This window comes from Drosophila melanogaster, chromosome 3L (genome assembly GCF_000001215.4).
Source record: "Drosophila melanogaster chromosome 3L".
NCBI classification, from domain to species: Eukaryota; Metazoa; Arthropoda; class Insecta; order Diptera; family Drosophilidae; genus Drosophila; species Drosophila melanogaster.
The window spans coordinates 27,313,770-27,336,404 of record NT_037436.4 but is presented as its reverse complement, the minus strand read 5'-3'; the positions used below and the strand labels follow the sequence as shown (position 1 = coordinate 27,336,404).

Sequence of the window (22,635 nt, the reverse complement as noted above, 5' to 3'; positions counted from 1 at the left end):
CGCAGGAATTTAATATTTACACGAAATACAGGAAAGGTCCACTTCAAAGAGGAAAATTAGAAAAACCATTTAAACCAAATATAAATGTAGAAGGAATATATGAAGACCATTACAAAATCAGTAATGGACATAGGGAAACCAAATGCAATTTAACACAATTTAAGAAACAAAAGATAACTAATACAGATAAACTTCCAGAGGAACCGTGTGCATAGTGATGCTTCTATTATTCACCACGGGCCACAGTCAAATAATTCATATACCAACCCAGATTCCGACCTTGGCTACTTACTCTTCTCAAGCAATCAAATTCAAATACCCGTGGTATATAAACATCATTGTCCAAGAATTAATTTAATGGATATCAATGTCATCACTAATTCTTTTGGTAACAAAATCACAGACTCGACAAGAATGAAATACTTATACAATAAAATACTGAAAGAATTAAATGGCTTAACTATTCATCAGCAAAACCAGCGGAAACGTAATTATGTATTTTTGACATAATTGGTTCATCTTTTAAATTTCTTTTTGGAACACCTGATGAAAATGATATGGTACAAATTAACAAAATAATAGATCCTATTGCAGAATTTTCAATCCAAATCCAGGACTACAGAAAATAGCCGTAATAGTATTGACACACTTGTTTGTGAAATTATGCAATTTATTGAATACATAGAAGACATAGAAATGGGAATGCAACTTTCACGTCGTTTTAATTCGAAATAACGCAATTACGACTAGTTAGAAAGCATGAACAACCCAAATAACAAAACGTCAACTTGGATTTACCACAAAAATAACGAATTATTAGTCATTTGACATATCCCTATTAACCAAAAAACCATCACCACCATTAAAATAATTCCCTATCTTAAACATAATGGGTATTAAGCTAGACTATTCAGATCAACAAACATATTTTGAAGATGAGAACAAAATTTAGAATCACGACAAAACAGAAGTTATCAATTAATGCATTAAAAATATAAATGAGCGTAAGAATCCAATTTTTAATTTTATGCCGACTCCCTCAAAGGAAATTATCCAATACGTTGAACCAAAGTATTATTTACATGGAATCTAACTGAAACTACAATTTCTCAAAATTGTCAAGAACTATATGGCGAAATAAAAATAAATGGAAGCAAAATTATAAGAATAAAACGATAAAAAAAAAGCGAAAATTCCTTCAGTCCAGCATTTGATTTAACTCCATTGTATTTACCGATTAATGTAACTAAGATAAAAATGGTAGAACATAATGATGTTTTACGATTAATTCCAGAAAATAATACGACATTTTATAAAACAAAATTTTTTAATTATTGTTATTATCATTTTTCTTGTCCTATTTAAAATGTTGTACACTAAATCGACTAACCTTCTTATATATTAAATTTAATAAGCAAGAAAAAAATAATCAAGAACCACACAACAAGAAATAGAACAAGAAACAGCTGTGTTACCCTGTAATGCCAGCACAAGCATAGGCAATCAATATCCCAAGAGGGCGATTTCGCGCCCCAAAAAATATAAACAAATGGGCAATAAATGGCATATTCACATAATCATCACATTCGAAAGAAATAAGAATATTCAGAGTGGAGAATCTCACGCAATGTACACAATCCACATCCGCTAACTGTTTACAATCGATATCCCAAGCGGGCGATCTCGCTCCAGAAATAATGTAAACAATAGGGCAGTATAAAAAAGATTTTTGTCACTAAAATTAAGTCTTAAGCTGAGATCAAAAGAAAAAAGGCGTGAAAACTATTTCTGCGATCATTTTATTTCTTAACGTGGTTAAGTGCCCTTAGAGCTTTAAGAGAAGAGTGAAGCTTTGTCTTTAAACAGAAGCATAACTTAAGAGATTAGAGTTAGTTGTTCTTGAGACATTAAAAGCATCGGTCATCATCACGCAAATAAACTAAATTAAGATCATTAAACGCACGATGAGCACATTTTGACCTTCGCAAGCCATCGTAACGATGGCTGGTAATGGCAATATTACCAGATGAAAAGCAAACAAAGCTCACTAAACCAATTTCAACAGTGGGATATTTTCAAATGCAACAACGTGCTATTGTGAACATCATGAACATCGGCAGCAATATATATTTACTAAATAATCTCAGTACATTTGTGCGTTTTTAGGTTGGACGCATTACGGGTATTTATAACGGGAACAAAAAAATCATAGAGTAATTTCTTGTTTTCCAAGGGACCCAAATCAAAAACTTACCAACAGCTCTCGCTCAGGAAGTTGAATCAATCCACGAGCGTTATCAATGTGCCCTAAATTATTTCAGAAGATTTGGGGATGAGAGTTAGAAGGCTGAGAAAAAACAAACTGAGAAAGATAGGAATAGTTATGGTCCCCAAAGAGCCAAAAACCCTAATTTTATTGGATACAATACAACCAAGCAGGCATACCAGTTCAAGCGCCAGTTCAGTTACAAGATACTGACAAATCTATGCGGGTCATACGAATGGATCAGAACCAAACTAGGCAGCCACCGTTATCGAATTAGACTAGCTTGCCGATACATTGGCTAGTCCTGACAAAACGGCTACGAACAAGCACCAAAGAGATCATATAGTGGCACTGGTAGAATAACGGGACCAAAGACAAAGTGTTAACTATTTAGAACATAAAGACGACTTAGCTAGTGCGGGCGGTATCGACTATGAACAAGAGGCCGAGACGGCCGTTCATAATATTGAGGATGAATGTACAGATTTTGATCAATTACATTTTTTAGACAAAAGTCCCTGCTACTGTTCATAGAAATAAGGATTGCAAGAATGTACAGATTTTGATCAATTACATTTTTTAGACAAAAGTCCCTGCTACTGTTCATAGAAATAAGGATTGCAAGAGAGCCATAAAACTATTGAAAGACACCGAGTTTTCAAAAAACTACATTCAGCCCCTGCCAGAACTCAAATTAACGCAGGTACCGTTCACAGTAAAAAAGCCTCATGATTACGACACAATAACAAATATTAATGCTTAATCAAACCAATTAATAAAAGTCTCCAGTTCTTCATTCTTCCAGGCCTCTCAAAATTTGACGTCATAATAGGACTTGACACACTGACACAAACAAATGCAACATTAGAATTAAAAAATAACCCGTTATGTATGGAACGTCGAACCAAAGACACTAGAATAACAAGATGCGTAACGGCCATACATTGTTTTGGCACTATGCAGCCACTTTTTTGGTGACGGCCAAAATTGCCCTCTGTCCCCTCGCTTACGCTGAGAGCGTAAGAAATCTAAAAATAGAATTTGCTTGCTTATGTGATTAAAAACAAGAGACGAGAAAGCGTGTTGTGCGTGTTGTGCTAGAAGACGATTTTCGGGTCGAAATCAATTATGATTGAAGAAACGAATTTACATATTTGGGGAGTTTTGGCCAATTTCGTAGCAATATGATGAAATTACGCGCTGTTTAAAAATATCAAATTGGTAAAAGATTAAAGATTACCGTAGTGGAATGTAATGGATTTTTTTTTTTAATTTTATAGTTTTTTCTGGGATATCAAAAGATATTGGGATATTGAAAAATTTTAAATGTTTTCAAAAGTGAGAGCGTGACCGTTTTGGGCGTTTTATGTGAGAAGGGCCGTGCCAAAGTGTTTTTGGTATGCCAATAGAAATTGGCGAGACAAGCAATAAAAAGAAGGAAAATCGAAACATTTTTTAAAAGTGCATTGACAAAAAACAAATTAACAAGAAATATGAACAAATGTCATAACATTTTTGAAAATTGTGGGTGTGGCAGTTCTGTATGCTTGTTCTCAACCTTCCAGCTATTATTGTTCCTGAAATCTCGACGTTCGTACGGACGGACGGAAGAACAGAGTTAGATGGACTCGGCTATAGATCCTGATCAAGAATATATATACTTTATATGGTTGGAAACGCTTCCTTCTACCTTCTACTTTTCATCGAATGTGGTATATCCTCTTAGTCTACGAGTAAGAGGTATAACAAGACAAGGTCGGGTTGATTAATACTATAACATATATATACATACTTGTGTATTCGAATGCATTGATCATGATGACCTTGGGTGGCTATCATTACATCTGCTTCATCCAATACAAAAACGGATATTTTCTTCATATCAAATAAACGAAATTTTATTCCCCAATCCAAAAGTTTTCCTGGGGTGCCAATCAAAATGTGTTCTTCAATTTTTTTACTGCGATCAACTTTAATGTAGAACGGAACAAATTGTTTTAGATGTTTTTTAATATGGTAAAAGAACATACCCTCTTCTCCGCGTACTGCAAATCTTAGCTTTATTTCCCGACAAAATTGTCCCATTCGCGCAGCCACTTCTCCAGTTTGAATTGCCAACTCGTACGTAGGGGATAAACACAGAACCTTAAAATATTTGTTATTCATCACGTGAGCATTTTGTTTATTCAATGGTAATAATATTATAATAACTATAAATATAATATATTATTATTTAATGAAATACTATTATACGACTCTCCTACACAGACACCATTATATAAAAACCTGAAGTCTTTATTTTATATCCGGTACTCATTGACTAGAAGAATAAACTAAATTCGTTGAATAGTATGTCGAAGGAAGCACTTTCAAATAAATAATAAGTTATACTTGCCATGTCGTCTGATCGTAAAAGCGCCGAGATAATACTATAACTAGAAATATGATTTTAAGCATGCAGAATTTGTGTAATACCCAATAAAGTACAATTCCTTCTTGCCATGTTTGTCTGCAATTTCTAGCTTTTACAGTTTCTGAGATCTCGACATTCATATGGACCCAGATTTTACAAGCAAGTTTATTTTTGTCGAAGTCGTCGGGGGCCAACCAGTTATGGGCTAGACTTGTCCGACGCAAAGAAATTCGTAGAAGAGACTCGAGCCAATCAATAAATCTGTGCGTTTTTGACGATGATAAGTTACAGCTGTAAATGTCTATGCTAACGCCGGGCGTTCATCAATAGTGAAGGCAATAACAGCAGTAATATCGGTGGTGTGTTAGACGTTCGAGATTGTATTGAAATATTTATTGACAAGCCATCTCTCTATGGGGAATTTGACATGTTTTTTATCATAAATTAATATCTCGTAAACGATTTATGAAACGTTGATAATTATACACACCTTTAGATTATTTTTTTTGTGAATATATTCTTCTTCTATATCTATTTCAACGTTAAAAATTAAATCATGCAGCCTCTTCGCCAAAAGAACCGACTGAAGGAACTGTCTTTTCAACCAAATGTGTCGAGTGAACCAGAATCTTACCAACGGTCCCTGCCATTGGAAGCCAGGGAAGCTTGTCAATAATAAGTATCTCGGCCTTATGGCACAGTTGTTCATACTTATCCAAGTCTATTGGCAATTGACATGACATGCATATTAAAATTGTCCTCATCTTTAAAATAATTTGGATGTCAACGCCAGTTATATCGGAGAATACTTGGAAGTTGTTAAATCTCGACGAGCAGTATTACCCACATTTGTGCTTCCGATTCATCCTTGTTTTGGTTGGTTAACCATGAGCGATAGCGTTTTTCAAAATAATTGCTGAATGTTTTTTTTTTTTCATTCCTGAAACCATGCTTTTGTCGAAGGGACTCGTGATTGTCCATTTTTTTACACCGATTCTATATTTAGCATAAAGCACAAATTCAAAAAATATAATCCAGCAATGTAGTGGAAATACACCATGTCCACAATCAGTACAAACATAAAGCTCTTAAAATTTTTGTTGCGCAAAAAATCAATGAAAATAGACACGACTTTAACATAGACACAAACTTTAAAGAATCCGCTCTAGTTAGATCAAAAACGACTAACCCATTAAAAAAAGACAGGAAATTTAAGACAAATAGATGATAAACATTTCGAAGAAACAAATAGAGGTAGAAAGATAATACACTATAAATTTATGCTAAAAAAAAAAGAATATTAATAAAAGTGAATATAAAACCGATAATTACAGGCCTACTCCCTAGCATGATACTCATGTTATTCCTCCTATCGACAATTAACACACAATACCTAGAAGTAACCCCTATCCAGGTCAAAAACGGCTACCTAATCTTTCAAACCGGATTAATAGATTTACCGATAAGCCACGAATATCATTACTTATCTATTAACTTAACTAAAACAGAAAATACTTACGAAGAACTTATTAAGCAAGCTCAACATTTTAATAACTCACCACAAATACAGTATCTAGTAGAAAAACTTAACAGAGAAATGAACGGTCTACGAATTGTAAGACGCACTAAACGCGGTCTTGTTAACTTTATGGGAACAATTTACAAATACTTATTCGGTACTTTAGATCAAGAAGATAAAGAAGAATTACAACAACAAATAGCCGACATCTCTAAAAATAATGTACAAATAAGCGAACTTAACCACGTAATAGAAGTCATTAACCAAGTAATCGAATTGACTAATCATTTAAATAATAACTTTGAAGGAGAACAAATGATAAATTTAATAATTTTCAAGTTACAACAATTCTCTGAATACATTGAAGATATAGAGCTTGGTTTGCAATTGACACGATTAGGTATCTTTAATTCAAAACTTTTAAAACACGATTCATTAATTCACGTCAATTCTGAACAACTTTTTAATATTAAAACTTCAGCTTGGCTTAAATCTGATACGAACGAAATTCTGATATTATCCCACATTCCAAGAGAAATAACGAAAACACCAGTTTTTAAAATAATACCCTACCCAGACGGAAAAAATAACATACTAACTGAAACAATACGTGACAAATATTTTTCACACAATAATCAAACTTACGCGGCACGTTCTCAAAGCTTAGTTGTAAATAAATGTATAACTGGTATACTAAACCAGGACCCAACATAATGTAGATACAGCAAAACACATTCTGATTTTGAAATAAGACATGTAGAGCCTAATATAATCACAACTTGGAATCTTCCCAAGACTATCCTAAACCAAAACTGTATCAATAGAAGGCAATACCATGATAAAAGCATTCAATTGTTCTGTCCACTTAGAAAAAATATTAATTACCAACACAATGTTAGACTATACTCAAACTATCTATGTAAACAATAATGTAACAAATACAAATAAATAACACTCAAATAATAACACTTACAACATTAATCATAATAGTTATTCTTGTAATATTGTCTATAAATATAAGACTATACCCCAAAAGTTAATTGTAAAATTTAAAAATCAAATCCTAAAAAATTAAATTATTATAAGTCCTAAAACAGACAATATTGCACACCCCAATACCACTGTATTGTACCCTAATCTAAACGCCTGAGGACACGGTTTTTTCTTAAGGATGGGGAAGTAACATTTCCATTCTACACCCACAACTCCCCAACCACGCACACACACTAAGTACGAAATGTACTTATCAAAGATGTAATCAAAGATCGAGAGCCCTTCGATTAAGCTTAGCTGTCATTTGCGCATAGCAAAGTGCAAAAGTACAAAGTCTAGACTCTGTGGGGAGCCAACGTCCCTGACGTTGCCAACTGAAATAACAAAAACTTTCGCCAAAAAACTTCCGCAGTCCACTCGGACTGCATTGAATCGGTCTAAAAAAAATTTCTTACTTTTTGCCTTGCGGCGCCTAAATTGGGATGCAAACCGTATATTACCTTCTTATTCCAGTAGACTACTTTTATTTAATGTACCTTCCCTAGCTAACCGTAGAACTATGCTTGGAACAGTCATTATTTGTAAGCTTATTCGTGGGGATGTTTAGAGACCTGACTTGATTAGTCGGCTTAACTTCTCGGTTCCAAGTAGATTTACTAGAAACTATATACCCCTTATCTTAAATCATTGCAGATCTAACTATGAGTTGTATGACCCTTACAGAGTTTTATGTTCTGACTATAATAGACTTTATTCTATTATCTGTTATCCTTTCTCTCTGCCGCTCTTAAAGCAATCAATTTTAACTTCTTTAGTACATAATTAGATCCTACTAACACTAATATTTATTAGAGTTATTTTACATTATATTAATATCCTCTATCTTCTCGCGAATCGAGCCATACGATACACGGCAGCGCCCCTCGGTCGGTTGGGCGGGAGGTGTGGCCGGGGGACCCGTGCGAAAAAAAAACACGCAGCACTTGCTTCCTCCTCTATTGTACTGCCAGCGGGTTCCTACCCCACCTCCATCGCAGCGTCAGCATCGGACGATAGGCCTACGACTCTGGAGCGCCGCAGCGTCAGCATCGGACGATAGGCCTACGACTCTGGAGCGCCGCAGCGTACCGTTGACGAAGTAGCATACGGTGCGCGTGTGACTGTGGGATTTGGCTATGCGTTGGGCCGCGGAGCTTACGAGCGGCCGGCAAAACGCTGGCCAGTCAGTCGAAATTCGGCTAAATGATCTGAAGAGTCGAAGCTTTTACGTGATACCATTTAATCTCAAGAATGCATGGAGTTATTTCAAGGAAGTATTCGTAACTAACTTAAGTAATATAAATAAGTTAACACCAGCAAAACGCTTCCCTTGGCCCCTCACTCCGTACAACCGTTACGGATGAACTGGTCAACGATCTGCAAGTGGGGCGTTTCCTGCCTGACCGCCGCTGCTGCCCCCGTATCAGCGTCAGCACAGTTCTGGTATTCCGCGGTGTCAGCGGAAGATTAGCAACATTGCACTATGGGGCATTTGGCCTGTTTTTTTTACAATAATGTGTTTTTCACAGGTATGCAAATTTGAAGTATTTTAGTATTAATACATTGGAAATACGTTAAACTGTTATGATATAGCCCGCATAAGTTAATTTAACAATGCACCGTTATAATAACAGCTGTTAAAGTCGGCTGTTGCGAGCATACACCATGTGGCTGCTTTGCGCGCAAAATTTAGCTTAACTTTCAAAGTGTTAAAATTTAAAAAGAAGAAGAAGGAGAGTATAATTTGAAATATATAATCAATCTTTAGGTTTTTATTATAGAACAACACCTATTTGCACTTTTATCAGTGGGCATTTTTCTGATAGCAAGCTAGACTTTAATAAACGATTAACTAATAATAATAATAAAGAATGATTTCAGTCAATCTTTTGCGAAATTGGAGAAAATGCAATCGAAAAATAAATGAATTTTTAATTTTTTTTTCAAATTGGTTAGAAGAACACATAGTCCTGAAGGTAAAGGAGAAAAATAAATAGGAAAGGAAATTAGTTGGAATCCCGAAATCGTCATATTATTTAAAAAATTTGAGTGGCCGAAGACAGCAAGCAGATGAACTCGTAAGGGCGCAGAATCACAACGAACGTCTTTTGGTTCAAGCTGCACGGAAGTGCTGCCTGCGGGATCTTGCAGCCATACTTAAAATTCTTTTGTTGAACCCAGCCAAGGCAAAAACTATGAGTAGCTTCGCAGATGTCTTTTACAGAGCAATGGATACTTCGGATCCCATAATATCATCAATAAATTTAAAGAGGCGAAAACATAAGCGACTATCTCTTCCACCAGAAGTCATTCAAATGTTAGCTTGCGAATTTGAACCTGATACAAATTCTTCAGACTCTACTGATTGTGAAGAGGAAGACGGTTATGAATTATACAATATTGAAATTAAAAATAAACTTTAAAAATATATTATTAAAAAAAAAAAAAAAATTTGGGGCGGAGTTGGGGCACGCCCACTTTTCCAAAATATTCCTGGAGCCATGTGTAACGCATAAAAAAAAAATTCATCCAAATATCTCCAATAGTTTAGGAGGTATTAATTTTTGTAGAAAAAAACAGGCCAAATGCCCCATAATGCATTGTGCGGAGTTGCTGGGCCGGCACTCTGATGACTGCAACACTCAGTTGCGCCTGGTAAGCACTTATGCTGGCTGGCCGAGGGCTCGACGCTCATAGCTGGGGAGCTAATTGTCACTCGTGGAGAAGAATCGGACTGGATAGGATATTTAACCAAATTCATACCTAGCAAGCGGAATAAAGACAAAGAGCTAAAAAAAATATTCGATTATCATTTCATATGGAACCAACATTTAGGTAATATCGAACCTAGGGCCGACCTGGGGTCTTCGGCACTTAACTTATATATATATATTATTTAATACTATAATCCTATACTATAGGAAGTAAGGAGAAACTTGAGCTACTACTGGCAACTCACTTTCCGGGAAGCACGCTTCAAACGGATGGGAATACCCCAGTAACGGCACAAAGTAGACCGCGTGCTACTGATTCGGCCAAAGCAAAATCAATAGTAACAACGGAGATTAAGATGGGCAATTGGTACATTCCAGCCCTCCGGGCCCAGATGGCATTCAGCCAATCCTGCTTCAACGCGCGTTAAGTCAGCTCGCAACACCGATCAGGAAAATACTGATCAGCAGCCTAGCTTTAGTACACATACCTACTGCTTGGGGTATAGCCAAAGTGGTCTTTATTCCGAAAGCTGGAAAGATGGATATCACTGATCCGAATTCGTTAAGACCCATCAGCTTGACATCGTTTTTGCTAAAAAAAAAAGCTAGTGGATGTCAGCATTAGAAGCACTCTGCTTGTGGAGCATCCGCTCCAACGGACGCAGCATGCCTACAGGGCGGGCAGATCAACTGATACTGCCCTATATCACATGAAAAGCCTTATTGAGGATTCACTGACTCATAAGGAAGTGGCGTTATGTGCATTCTTAGACATCCAGGGTGCTTTTGACAATACCTCCAATGAGGCTGTCAACGCATCCCTGGCAAGAGGACTAGATGCGACAACCAAGCATATGGATCAAGTCACTACTGGCATCTAGGCGAGCCATGGCCACTATAGGAGTACAATCGTCCACAGTATCTACCACAAGGGGTTGCCCCCAAGGGGGTGTCCTCTCACCACTCCTTTGGAGCATGATGGTAGACGAGTTACTGTAAAGACTGACCCGCAGGAGTATACTTTGCCAAGGCTGTGCTGACGATAATGTCATTATAGCTAGAGGTATATATGAGGAAACACTGCGATATCATTAGTCCTATAAAAACTGTTATCGTTCCCTTCACAAATAGATACAAGCTACAGAGAATAAAGGCCATAACCCTGTCAGAATGTCGCACAGAGGCCAGCAATGAAGTTAAGTATCTTGAGATAACCCTTGACTCCAAACTTAGCTTCAAAACTCATGTCGATAACACAATTGATAAGTGCACCAGAGCACTTTTTACGTGTATAAACATTGCTGGTAAGTCGTGGGGAACCTCAACACGCATAATAAGAAGGCTGTACCTCATGGTAGTGAGACCCATATTAACGTATGGGGCAATAGTCTGGTGTGATAGAGCACCACTAAGGCGAAACTCCATAAGCTGCAGAGAATGGCCTGTGTATGCATGACAGGAGCAATGCGTACCTGTCCCACGGCAGCCCTAGAAGTACTAATGGAGGTGACACCGCTTCATATCGTCATTGAAATGAAACGGAAAGCCACCCTAATAAGAATTTAGGAAGCAGGAAATGACTGCAACCTCACAAGGATGCTGAAAGCGTAAAAAGGGATATCCCTTTGCTAATGCAACCAAGGGATGAAATGCCAGCTGAGCATAGGTTCGCTCAGAACTTCAGCACTCATCTCAGTAATAAAAACAGTTGGACAACCCTGGGGAAAGTAAACCCTATGAAACCACAAACAATAAAGTGGTATACAGACGGATCTCTCACCGACGAGGGAATGTAGGCCCCAGGTTAAAATACGACGAATCAAGGGGCAGATACACCAGCATTTTTCAAGCTGAAGTCTGTGCTATTGAACGCTGTGCGGAGTTTAATCTGCAAATGAACTATCGTGGCAAGGACATTGCTATACTTCCTGATAGTCAAGCAGCCATAAAGGCGCACAGCAAAGCTAAGATAACATCTAAGCTAGTAAATGAAGTGAGGACAGCCCTAGACAAACTAGGAGCTGTCAACAAACTCACAATAAGGTGGGTACCGGGACACAAAATGAGCTAGCGGACAACCTAGCCAGGAAAGGGGCAGAGAACCCTCTAATTGGGCCCGAACCCTTCTGTGGTGTTGGTCCTCTAAAGTCACTAGAGGAAGAAAAACGTCTGTCCTTCTGGGAACACCTACCAGGACTTAGGCAGTCTAAGATTCTCCTCCGTGAATATATATAAAACGTATTTAATGACTTTAATGACACACGGAAAAAACACGGTGCGCATTTTTACTGGCCTTCTTACGGGGCATTGTTGACTTCACAGCCATTTGCACAAGATTGGCGTTGCAGACAGTGAACTCTGTCGCTTCTGCACATATTATATGCATTGCGCTTTCCATCAGGAGGAACAGACTCCTGGGCATATATGTAGTCCCACGGGAAACAATTGCAGCCCTGAACCCCAATAAAATTGTAGCATTTATACAGTGCATTGGACTTCAGGGGGATCTTTGAGTCATGAAGGGGTAGTACAATAGATCCGACTGGGTCGCAGTACACCTATAAACCCACAAGCCCTTAATAATAATAAATTTATAATTATGTATAATATATTTAATTATATATTATACATTATTATAAACATAATTATATACATAATTTAATTATATTGTATATAATTAACAACTAATTAACCCTTACCAACTAAGTAGCTTTGTGTAGACAATGCTGACGCCCCAGAATTGGGTTCAAGACTCCGCGCTTTGAAGACTTTCTATTTAGAGTATTCCTAAGCGCTAACAATATTGTGAGCTTTTCAGTTTTGCTACTTTTGTTATTATTTAACAATCACATAGCTAAACCACTAGCCACCACTAGTAATACTTACTTCGGGGGCGAAGTCAAGCCCTAGCCAAGAAATAATACGGGTAGGAGATCAGTGTGGGTCCTCTTCAGACGTCGGAGGGAAAAAGAACTGATGTGTTGCCATCCGGTCTGCTTACATGTGGGACGCAAGCATAGCTGTGTCGTCAGCGTATGTTGCCACGAGTTCTTTGACCGAGGGAGTACTGGAGGACAGAACCATTATGTCTCCTGTGTAGATGACCTGCATGCTCGAACGAGAGTCTCCCACTGCTCCCTCAAAGACCCGATAGATGATGGACGATCCTAAAATATAGTAAGGAGGTGCCATAACGAGAGTCTTAATTGTGTACAAAAGTCCCTCGTCCCATGCTTTGTCGAAGACTTGCTTGACGTCGAGAAAGAGTCTTGTGTAGAGCTTGGACTCAAAGCTATGTGTTAAGTGATTGACAAGCCGCTTAACTTGTTCCAGGCAACCATGTGACTTCCTGGAACCAAATTGATCATATTCTATATAACAATGAGGTAGAAAACATAGGTAGACACAAAATATTAGATGTCTTTTATACATCTTATTGGCTTTCCAATGCCAAAGACAAATGTTTAAACCATATATTCACCATATTCACTTCACAAGTTCTTTTTTGTTATGCATTGCTTTAACGGTATAATTATTTAAATATATAAAAGAAATAGTAATATATATGTCGCAGCGTTGACATTTTCTTGTGCCTGATCTCCCATGTTGGCAATTAAACTATTTGAGTGAAGCGAATTCCAACCGACGTGTGCGATCGTCTGTATGCAACTGATCGTATTTTCTACGCATCGATCTATCCTTTACACACGCTAGCTGGACTACTTTAGGCGACAGCGCTACAACGCCGTCGCCTCACTCGTAACGGTACTTTGACGCCAGTCATATTCTTCGTGGTAGTCAAATTTTAAGAATGACCTCTCAATATACCGAACTCATTGTGCAGCTGCGTCTTGCAAGCACAGTGGTCAAACCATGTTAATAATATGACAGACACGTACAGTGGTCAGAATACATCCGTAATGCGACACGGCCTTCCTGACATAATACACGTCCTCGTGTGTTGTCTTAAATCTACCACATAAGTGATAATACTTCAGGATTCCAAGGCTCTCTGGATATTTCTAAGAATGTTTTCCATTTATTCTATTTCTGATTCAAATTTTATCCTTATCATAACATGACTCAATTATTTAAATTTTCGTAACATAGTTTAAATTTAATAAATCATACCATTCGTGTAATTCCTTTAACACATTTTTCTTAATCTTTTAAATCAAACAAATTTTGTAGTTCCTTTTACAAATAACTAACTTATCTTTAGTGTGGTTCCTTTTACACATAATAAAATTGTCTTTAGTGTAGTTCCTTTTACACATAATAAACTTATCTTTAGTGTAGTTCCTTTTACACACAATTAACTTACATTTTGTGTAGGTTCTTTTACACATACTGAACTTATATTTTGTGTAGTTCCTTTTGCACAAACTGAACTTATATTTTGTGTAGTTCCTTTTACACAAATGACCCCCGCCATAACAAGTCTCTTCTGCTATGGTGCGGTCTTCAGTTTCTCTATTGGGCAACAGACACAACTCCCATCGTGCTGTCCCTGTCTTTACATAACTCATCGTGTATCTGATTATTTGGAATTGCTCTTAAACATTCATGAGAATACTTATATGTTCGTTTACATGTTAAAGATTTTAGCGTATATCTATCTCCATCCAATACTTCAATTATCTCAAATGGCCCTTTAAATTTAGGATCGAGTTTAATTTGATGACGTTCTTCGTTTTTGAGCAAAACGTGATCACCCACTTTGAAATGTACTATCTTAGCCTTATTTTTATCAAACCTATTTTTATCGTATTCTGCTTGAGTTTTCATGTTCTTTTTGGCCTCCTTTCTCAAATTTTCTTTGTCTACCTCATCATCGTTATCTTCGTTTAGCGGCAACAAGCCAAAAGGTCGAGCTTCTTTACCAATCAATAATTCCAAAGGGCTAAACTTAGTCACACGATTAATCATGCAATTCATTGCTAGCTGCACTTCAGCCAACGCATCCTGCCATGATCTCTGACTAGACTCGACAGCCGTTAGCATACCTTTCAGGGTACTCATGACACGTTCTACCTGACCGTTTGCTCTACTTGCACCCGTAGCAATTAAATGTAGATTAATTTTTTGAGAGGAGCAAAAATCGCTAAAGCTTTTACTTGCGAAACTACGTCCTTGATCTGCTATAATTCGAGTGGGTAAACCAAACAAGGACACGGCTGATTTTACAGCCTTAATGCAGCTATCAGAATCTACATTTAGTGTGTGATGAAAATAAACAAACTTGGTGATGACATATTCCTTCAAATCATTTTTGCCACTCAAAATTTGTAATAACAATAGACTTTGTCCAGCGTCTTTTCCCATCCAAGATGCATAATGGATTCATGGACGTGATTTATGACGGCCCATCGAAAACCCCTTTGGTATTACCGGCAAACATTTGGTCTTACTATTTCGCTGAATTTGTCCAGCGTCTTTTCCCATCCAAGATGCATAATGGATTCATGGACGTGATTTATGACGGCCCATCGAAAACCCCTTTGGTATTACCGGCAAACATTTGGTCTTACTATTTCGCTGAATTTTTCTATGAAGTATTCCCTTTCGCAATTCATATGTTTTATCCAGATTTCCTGGGAACTCATTATTTTTTAACTTTACAATTATATCTTGTATCTCAGTATCTCGCTGTTGTTCTGAAACTAACCAATTATCAGATACCTCGGTCAAATTGATTCTTAACTCTGAAATCTTATTCATACCATTCTGTTGTTCAAGCACTGGATTTCGAGAGAGAAAATCCACATGCGCCATTCGCTCGCCTTTTCTATACTCTATTTCGAAATCAAATGCCTGTAAAAACGCCCACCATCTATGCACCCTCGGTGTTAAATCTAGTTTTGTACGGCTGGCCTTTAAAGAATTACAGTCAGTATATACTACAAATTTACGTCCCTGCAAATAATGCCGGAAGTGTTTTATAGCATTTACCACTGCTAACGTCTCCAGTTCGTATGAATGGTATTTAGATTCGGCGGGAGACGTACACTTACTGTAATACTCTACAAGATGAGGTTTATTGTCAATTTTATGTAACAGGATCGCTCCATACCCAATACAACTTGCGTCAGTATGCAGCTCTATTTGGTATTGCGGATCGAATATGATTAAAACTGGCGTCTGGGTCAATATAGTTATTATTTTTATTCGCACCTGTTCATGCACTGGTAACCAAACAAAGTCAGTGTTTTTCTTAAATGTGAGAAGATACAGAAGTTTAAGTGTTTGGGAGAAATTTAACACAAATTGACGAAAATATGTGGCTAAACCAATGAATTGTCTTAGCTGTGAGACATTTTGGGGTGATGGTAATGCTTTTAAAGCTTGAATTTTTCGTGAATTTGGCCTGACTTCTCCGTTGCTTATTTCAAATCCGAGATACTCTATTTTTGTGGTGAGAAAGGAACGCTTAGTGACATTAAATGAAAATCCAGCCTTACTTAATGTCTCCAACACTCTCTGCAATCTAACTAGCGCATCTTCTTTGCTTTCTGCTATTATGAGAACATCATCAATATACACAATTGCATTAGTGTAGGCTAAATCTCCTAGGGCCTTCATTATAGCCCGCTGGAAAACAGATGGTGCGTTTTTCAAACCAAACGGCATTGTCAAGAACTCGTATTGACCCTCTGGCGTTACAAACGCTGTTCGTTCAATTGAGTCCTCATGGACTGGAATTTGATAAAAGCCGCTTGCCATATCTATGCACGAAAAATATTTAGCACCCCGAAGCCTAGCAATTTGGTCTGAGATGAGGGGAAATGGATACTTGTCAGCCACTGTATTTTCATTTAGCATGCGATAGTCTACACACAGTCGATCGGTGCCATTCTTTTTTTTGACTAGCATCATGGGACTAGCGAAAGGTGAACAGCTTGGCCGAATAATCTTAGCTTTTAGTAATTCATCAACTTTACCCCGCACTTTGCTTTTCTCTTCTTCACTAAGCCTATATGGCCGCCGTTGTACTGTATTTTGCTGATCTATTAATCTAATTTCCAACTGCCCTGTGGTGACCCTAGTCTTTGGTATTCCATCAATAAACCAATCTGAAAAACATTTTAGAATTTTTTTCAGGACTGTCTTATCAAGATCATCAAGTTCATGATTTGTTTCTATTACTTCTTCATAATTGATAGTTACTAACGATTCTACTCTTTTGGTTGTGTAAATTTGAAATTTGTCAGCGTCCATGGTTACGCCAAAGCCCTGGCCTAAAATTTCACGACCAATTAGTACGTCATATTTCAAATACTTATCCATAATAACATGTAGCAAAATCTCAAAATAACATTGATCAATATTTATATTACATAATAGTTGTTGAGTGCTACATATTGAATCATTACATATGCCGTTCAATTTTACAATATTATTAATTCTTTTGCCACTAAATTTATCGGCGTCGCTTTCCTTAACTAAGGAACATTCAGCGCCAGAGTCGAAGCAAAATGGAACAGACTCACCGGTTGAACTTCTTACTATTCCTGATGGTGGAGCCACAGTACTGATGTCAACACGTTTCTCGGTTACTTGATTATTTCCTCGTGATCGTCCTTTTGGGCAGGCGGATGCGAAGTGCCCAAGCTCGTCGCATTTGAAACACTTGACTGTTGATCGGTCTTTTGATCCTTGCGTTGAACTTCCGTTGTGACTTCTTCCTTGATTTTGTGACCTCTGCCGAGCACGACATTCAGCATATTTATGTCCAGCCTTCCCACAATAATTGCATTTCACTTGAGAGAGATACTTAGGCTTTTTACGCTCCGGGCCTGTTGTAGATGCGTCGTCATCAAGGTTCCGTTTTTTAAAAGTATGCGCTTGTAGTTTTTGTTGCATGTTGTAAAAACCCAGCGCGACAATTTGTCATCAATTAGTGCCATGTGAGCCAGAGTAAGTGAAACCGCCATTTCCTCCAGATCAATAGATTTAAATTTAGACATAAGTAAGGTGACGATTCGGCTTCCATATTCGGTGTAACTTTCTCCAGACTTTGGTCGCCCGTTCAAAATTTTCATCAGTGTGGCAGCAGACGTTTCGATGCCAACGAAGCGTTGAACGAAGAGTTCTTTAAATTGTGGCCATGTGATGCCAGCAAAGCATATTTGGGACAGCCATTGTGATGCACTTCCCTCTAGCGCCTTACTTAAAGTTATCATCAGGCTGCTACCTTCGGGCATTTTATCAGCAAAAATGAGATCCACTGTTGTACACCAAGCTGAGGCATCTGCACCAGCTCCCTCAGGATGAAACTTTGGGAGAATTATATGTTTTCCCTTTTCATCAGTTGCCGATGCCTTTGGTGTCTGCATATTTTTGATGATCTCCATTAGGTTGTTGTTTTGCACTTGTAAAGCTGCCAGGTATGCATCGGTGATATTTGTAGGCAAAGCAGATCCCACTTCTGATGTCGCAGCGTTGACATTTTCTTGTGCCTGATTTCCCATGTTGGCAATTAAACTATTTGAGTGAAGCGAATTCCAACCGGCGTGCGCGATCGTCTGCATGCAACTGATCGTATTTTCTACGCATCGATCTATCCTTTACACACGCTAGCTGGACTACTTTAGGCGACAGCGCGACAACGCCGTCGCCTCACTCGTAACGGTACTTTGACGCCAGTCATATTCTTCGTGGTAGTCAAATTCTAAGAATGACCTCTCAATATACCGAACTCATTGTGCAGCTGCGTCTTGCAAGCACAGTGGTCAAACCATGTTAATAATATGACAGACACGTACAGTGGTCAGAATACATCCGTAATGCGACATATACAATATCACAAAATAAATTTCAAAAATGAAAAACTTTCGAATAATTGCCATTAGAGTATTCAGCTTGCGACGTGTGAAAGAGTATATATTGTCTAGTAAAGAACGATGTGACCGCACGTCGTGCTATAATTCGAGTGGGTAAACCAAACAAGGACACGGCTGATTTTACAGCCTTAATGCAGCTATCAGAATCTACATTTAGTGTGTGATGAAAATAAACAAACTTGGTGATGACATATTCCTTCAAATCATTTTTGCCACTCAAAATTTGTAATAACAATAGACTTTGTCCAGCGTCTTTTCCCATCCAAGATGCATAATGGATTCATGGACGTGATTTATGACGGCCCATCGAAAACCCCTTTGGTATTACCGGCAAACATTTGGTCTTACTATTTCGCTGAATTTGTCCAGCGTCTTTTCCCATCCAAGATGCATAATGGATTCATGGACGTGATTTATGACGGCCCATCGAAAACCCCTTTGGTATTACCGGCAAACATTTGGTCTTACTATTTCGCTGAATTTTTCTATGAAGTATTCCCTTTCGCAATTCATATGTTTTATCCAGATTTCCTGGGAACTCATTATTTTTTAACTTTACAATTATATCTTGTATCTCAGTATCTCGCTGTTGTTCTGAAACTAACCAATTATCAGATACCTCGGTCAAATTGATTCTTAACTCTGAAATCTTATTCATACCATTCTGTTGTTCAAGCACTGGATTTCGAGAGAGAAAATCCACATGCGCCATTCGCTCGCCTTTTCTATACTCTATTTCGAAATCAAATGCCTGTAAAAACGCCCACCATCTATGCACCCTCGGTGTTAAATCTAGTTTTGTACGGCTGGCCTTTAAAGAATTACAGTCAGTATATACTACAAATTTACGTCCCTGCAAATAATGCCGGAAGTGTTTTATAGCATTTACCACTGCTAACGTCTCCAGTTCGTATGAATGGTATTTAGATTCGGCGGGAGACGTACACTTACTGTAATACTCTACAAGATGAGGTTTATTGTCAATTTTATGTAACAGGATCGCTCCATACCCAATACAACTTGCGTCAGTATGCAGCTCTATTTGGTATTGCGGATCGAATATGATTAAAACTGGCGTCTGGGTCAATATAGTTATTATTTTTATTCGCACCTGTTCATGCACTGGTAACCAAACAAAGTCAGTGTTTTTCTTAGATGTGAGAAGATACAGAAGTTTAAGTGTTTGGGAGAAATTTAACACAAATTGACGAAAATATGTGGCTAAACCAATGAATTGTCTTAGCTGTGAGACATTTTGGGGTGATGGTAATGCTTTTAAAGCTTGAATTTTTCGTGAATTTGGCCTGACTTCTCCGTTGCTTATTTCAAATCCGAGATACTCTATTTTTGTGGTGAGAAAGGAACGCTTAGTGACATTAAATGAAAATCCAGCCTTACTTAATGTCTCCAGCACTCTCTGCAATCTAACTAGCGCATCTTCTTTGCTTTCTGCTATTATGAGAACATCATCAATATACACAATTGCATTAGTGTAGGCTAAATCTCCTAGGGCCTTCATTATAGCCCGCTGGAAAACAGATGGTGCGTTTTTCAAACCAAACGGCATTGTCAAGAACTCGTATTGACCCTCTGGCGTTACAAACGCTGTTCGTTCAATTGAGTCCTCATGGACTGGAATTTGATAAAAGCCGCTTGCCATATCTATGCACGAAAAATATTTAGCACCCCGAAGCCTAGCAATTTGGTCTGAGATGAGGGGAAATGGATACTTGTCAGCCACTGTATTTTCATTTAGCATGCGATAGTCCACACACAGTCGATCGGTGCCATTCTTTTTTTTGACTAGCATCATGGGACTAGCGAAAGGTGAACAGCTTGGCCGAATAATCTTAGCTTTTAGTAATTCATCAACTTTACCCCGCACTTTGCTTTTCTCTTCTTCACTAAGCCTATATGGCCGCCGTTGTACTGTCTTTTGCTGATCTATTAATCTAATTTCCAACTGCCCTGTGGTGACCCTAGTCTTTGGTATTCCATCAATAAACCAATCTGAAAAACATTTTAGAATTTTTTTCAGGGCTGTCTTATCAAGATCATCAAGTTCATGATTTGTTTCTATTACTTCTTCATAATTGATAGTTACTAACGATTCTACTCTTTTGGTTGTGTAAATTTGAAATTTGTCAGCGTCCATGGTTACGCCAAAGCCCTGGCCTAAAATTTCACGACCAATTAGTACGTCATATTTCAAATACTTATCCATAATAACATGTAGCAAAATCTCAAAATAACATTGATCAATATTTATATTACATAATAGTTGTTGAGTGCTACATATTGAATCATTACATATGCCGTTCAATTTTACAATATTATTAATTCTTTTGCCACTAAATTTATCGGCGTCGCTTTCCTTAACTAAGGAACATTCAGCGCCAGAGTCGAAGCAAAATGGAACAGACTCACCGGTTGAACTTCTTACTATTCCTGATGGTGGAGCCACAGTACAGATGTCAACACGTTTCTCGGTTACTTGATTATTTCCTCGTGATCGTCCTTTTGGGCAGGCGGATGCGAAGTGCCCAAGCTCGTCGCATTTGAAACACTTGACTGTTGATCGGTCTTTTGATCCTTGCGTTGAACTTCCGTTGTGACTTCTTCCTTGATTTTGTGACCTCTGCCGAGCACGACATTCAGCATATTTATGTCCAGTCTTCCCACAATAATTGCATTTCACTTGAGAGAGATACTTAGGCTTTTTACGCTCCGGGCCTGTTGTAGATGCGTCGTCATCAAGGTTCCGTTTTTTAAAAGTATGCGCTTGTAGTTTTTGTTGCATGTTGTAAAAACCCAGCGCGACAATTTGTCATCAATTAGTGCCATGTGAGCCAGAGTAAGTGAAACCGCCATTTCCTCCAGATCAATAGATTTAAATTTAGACATAAGTAAGGTGACGATTCGGCTTCCATATTCGGTGTAACTTTCTCCAGACTTTGGTCGCCCGTTCAAAATTTTCATCAGTGTGGCAGCAGACGTTTCGATGCCAACGAAGCGTTGAACGAAGAGTTCTTTAAATTGTGGCCATGTGATGCCAGCAAAGCATATTTGGGACAGCCATTGTGATGCACTTCCCTCTAGCGCCTTACTTAAAGTTATCATCAGGCTGCTACCTTCGGGCATTTTATCAGCAAAAATGAGATCCACTGTTGTACACCAAGCTGAGGCATCTGCACCAGCTCCCTCAGGATGAAACTTTGGGAGAATTATATGTTTTCCCTTTTCATCAGTTGCCGATGCCTTTGGTGTCTGCATATTTTTGATGATCTCCATTAGGTTGTTGTTTTGCACTTGTAAAGCTGCCAGGTATGCATCGGTGATATTTGTAGGCAAAGCAGATCCCACTTCTGATGTCGCAGCGTTGACATTTTCTTGTGCCTGATTTCCCATGTTGGCAATTAAACTATTTGAGTGAAGCGAATTCCAACCGGCGTGCGCGATCGTCTGCATGCAACTGATCGTATTTTCTACGCATCGATCTATCCTTTACACTCGCTAGCTGGACTACTTTAGGCGACAGCGCGACAACGCCGTCGCCTCACTCGTAACGGTACTTTGACGCCAGTCATATTCTTCGTGGTAGTCAAATTCTAAGAATGACCTCTCAATATACCGAACTCATTGTGCAGCTGCGTCTTGCAAGCACAGTGGTCAAACCATGTTAATAATATGACAGACACGTACAGTGGTCAGAATACATCCGTAATGCGACATATACAATATCACAAAATAAATTTCAAAAATGAAAATAATTGCCATTAGAGTATTCAGCTTGCGACGTGTGAAAGAGTATATATTGTCTAGTAAAGAACGATGTGACCGCACGTCGT

At 38.1% G+C, this 22,635-nt stretch overlaps 1 protein-coding gene across 5 annotated transcripts in view; it reads right to left on the bottom strand.

The window, feature by feature from the left end:
- Positions 1–22,635, bottom strand: part of Dbp80 (Dead box protein 80) — a gene marked incomplete at its 3' end in the record, with an annotated part of 142,844 nt that overhangs the window by 85,755 nt on the left and 34,454 nt on the right. For 4 of the 5 annotated variants that reach the window (NM_001276241.1, NM_001276239.1, NM_001015151.3 and 1 more), the window contains exons 5-6: positions 4,297–4,411; positions 4,059–4,236 (exon numbers count right to left, since the gene is read on the bottom strand). In NM_001276241.1, the coding sequence (NP_001263170.1) occupies positions 4,059–4,236; positions 4,297–4,411 (293 nt within the window). Of the gene's footprint in view, positions 1–4,058; positions 4,237–4,296; positions 4,412–12,830; positions 13,112–22,635 lie in introns of all 5 variants that reach the window. The other variant, NM_001276240.1, reaches the window with a different exon arrangement.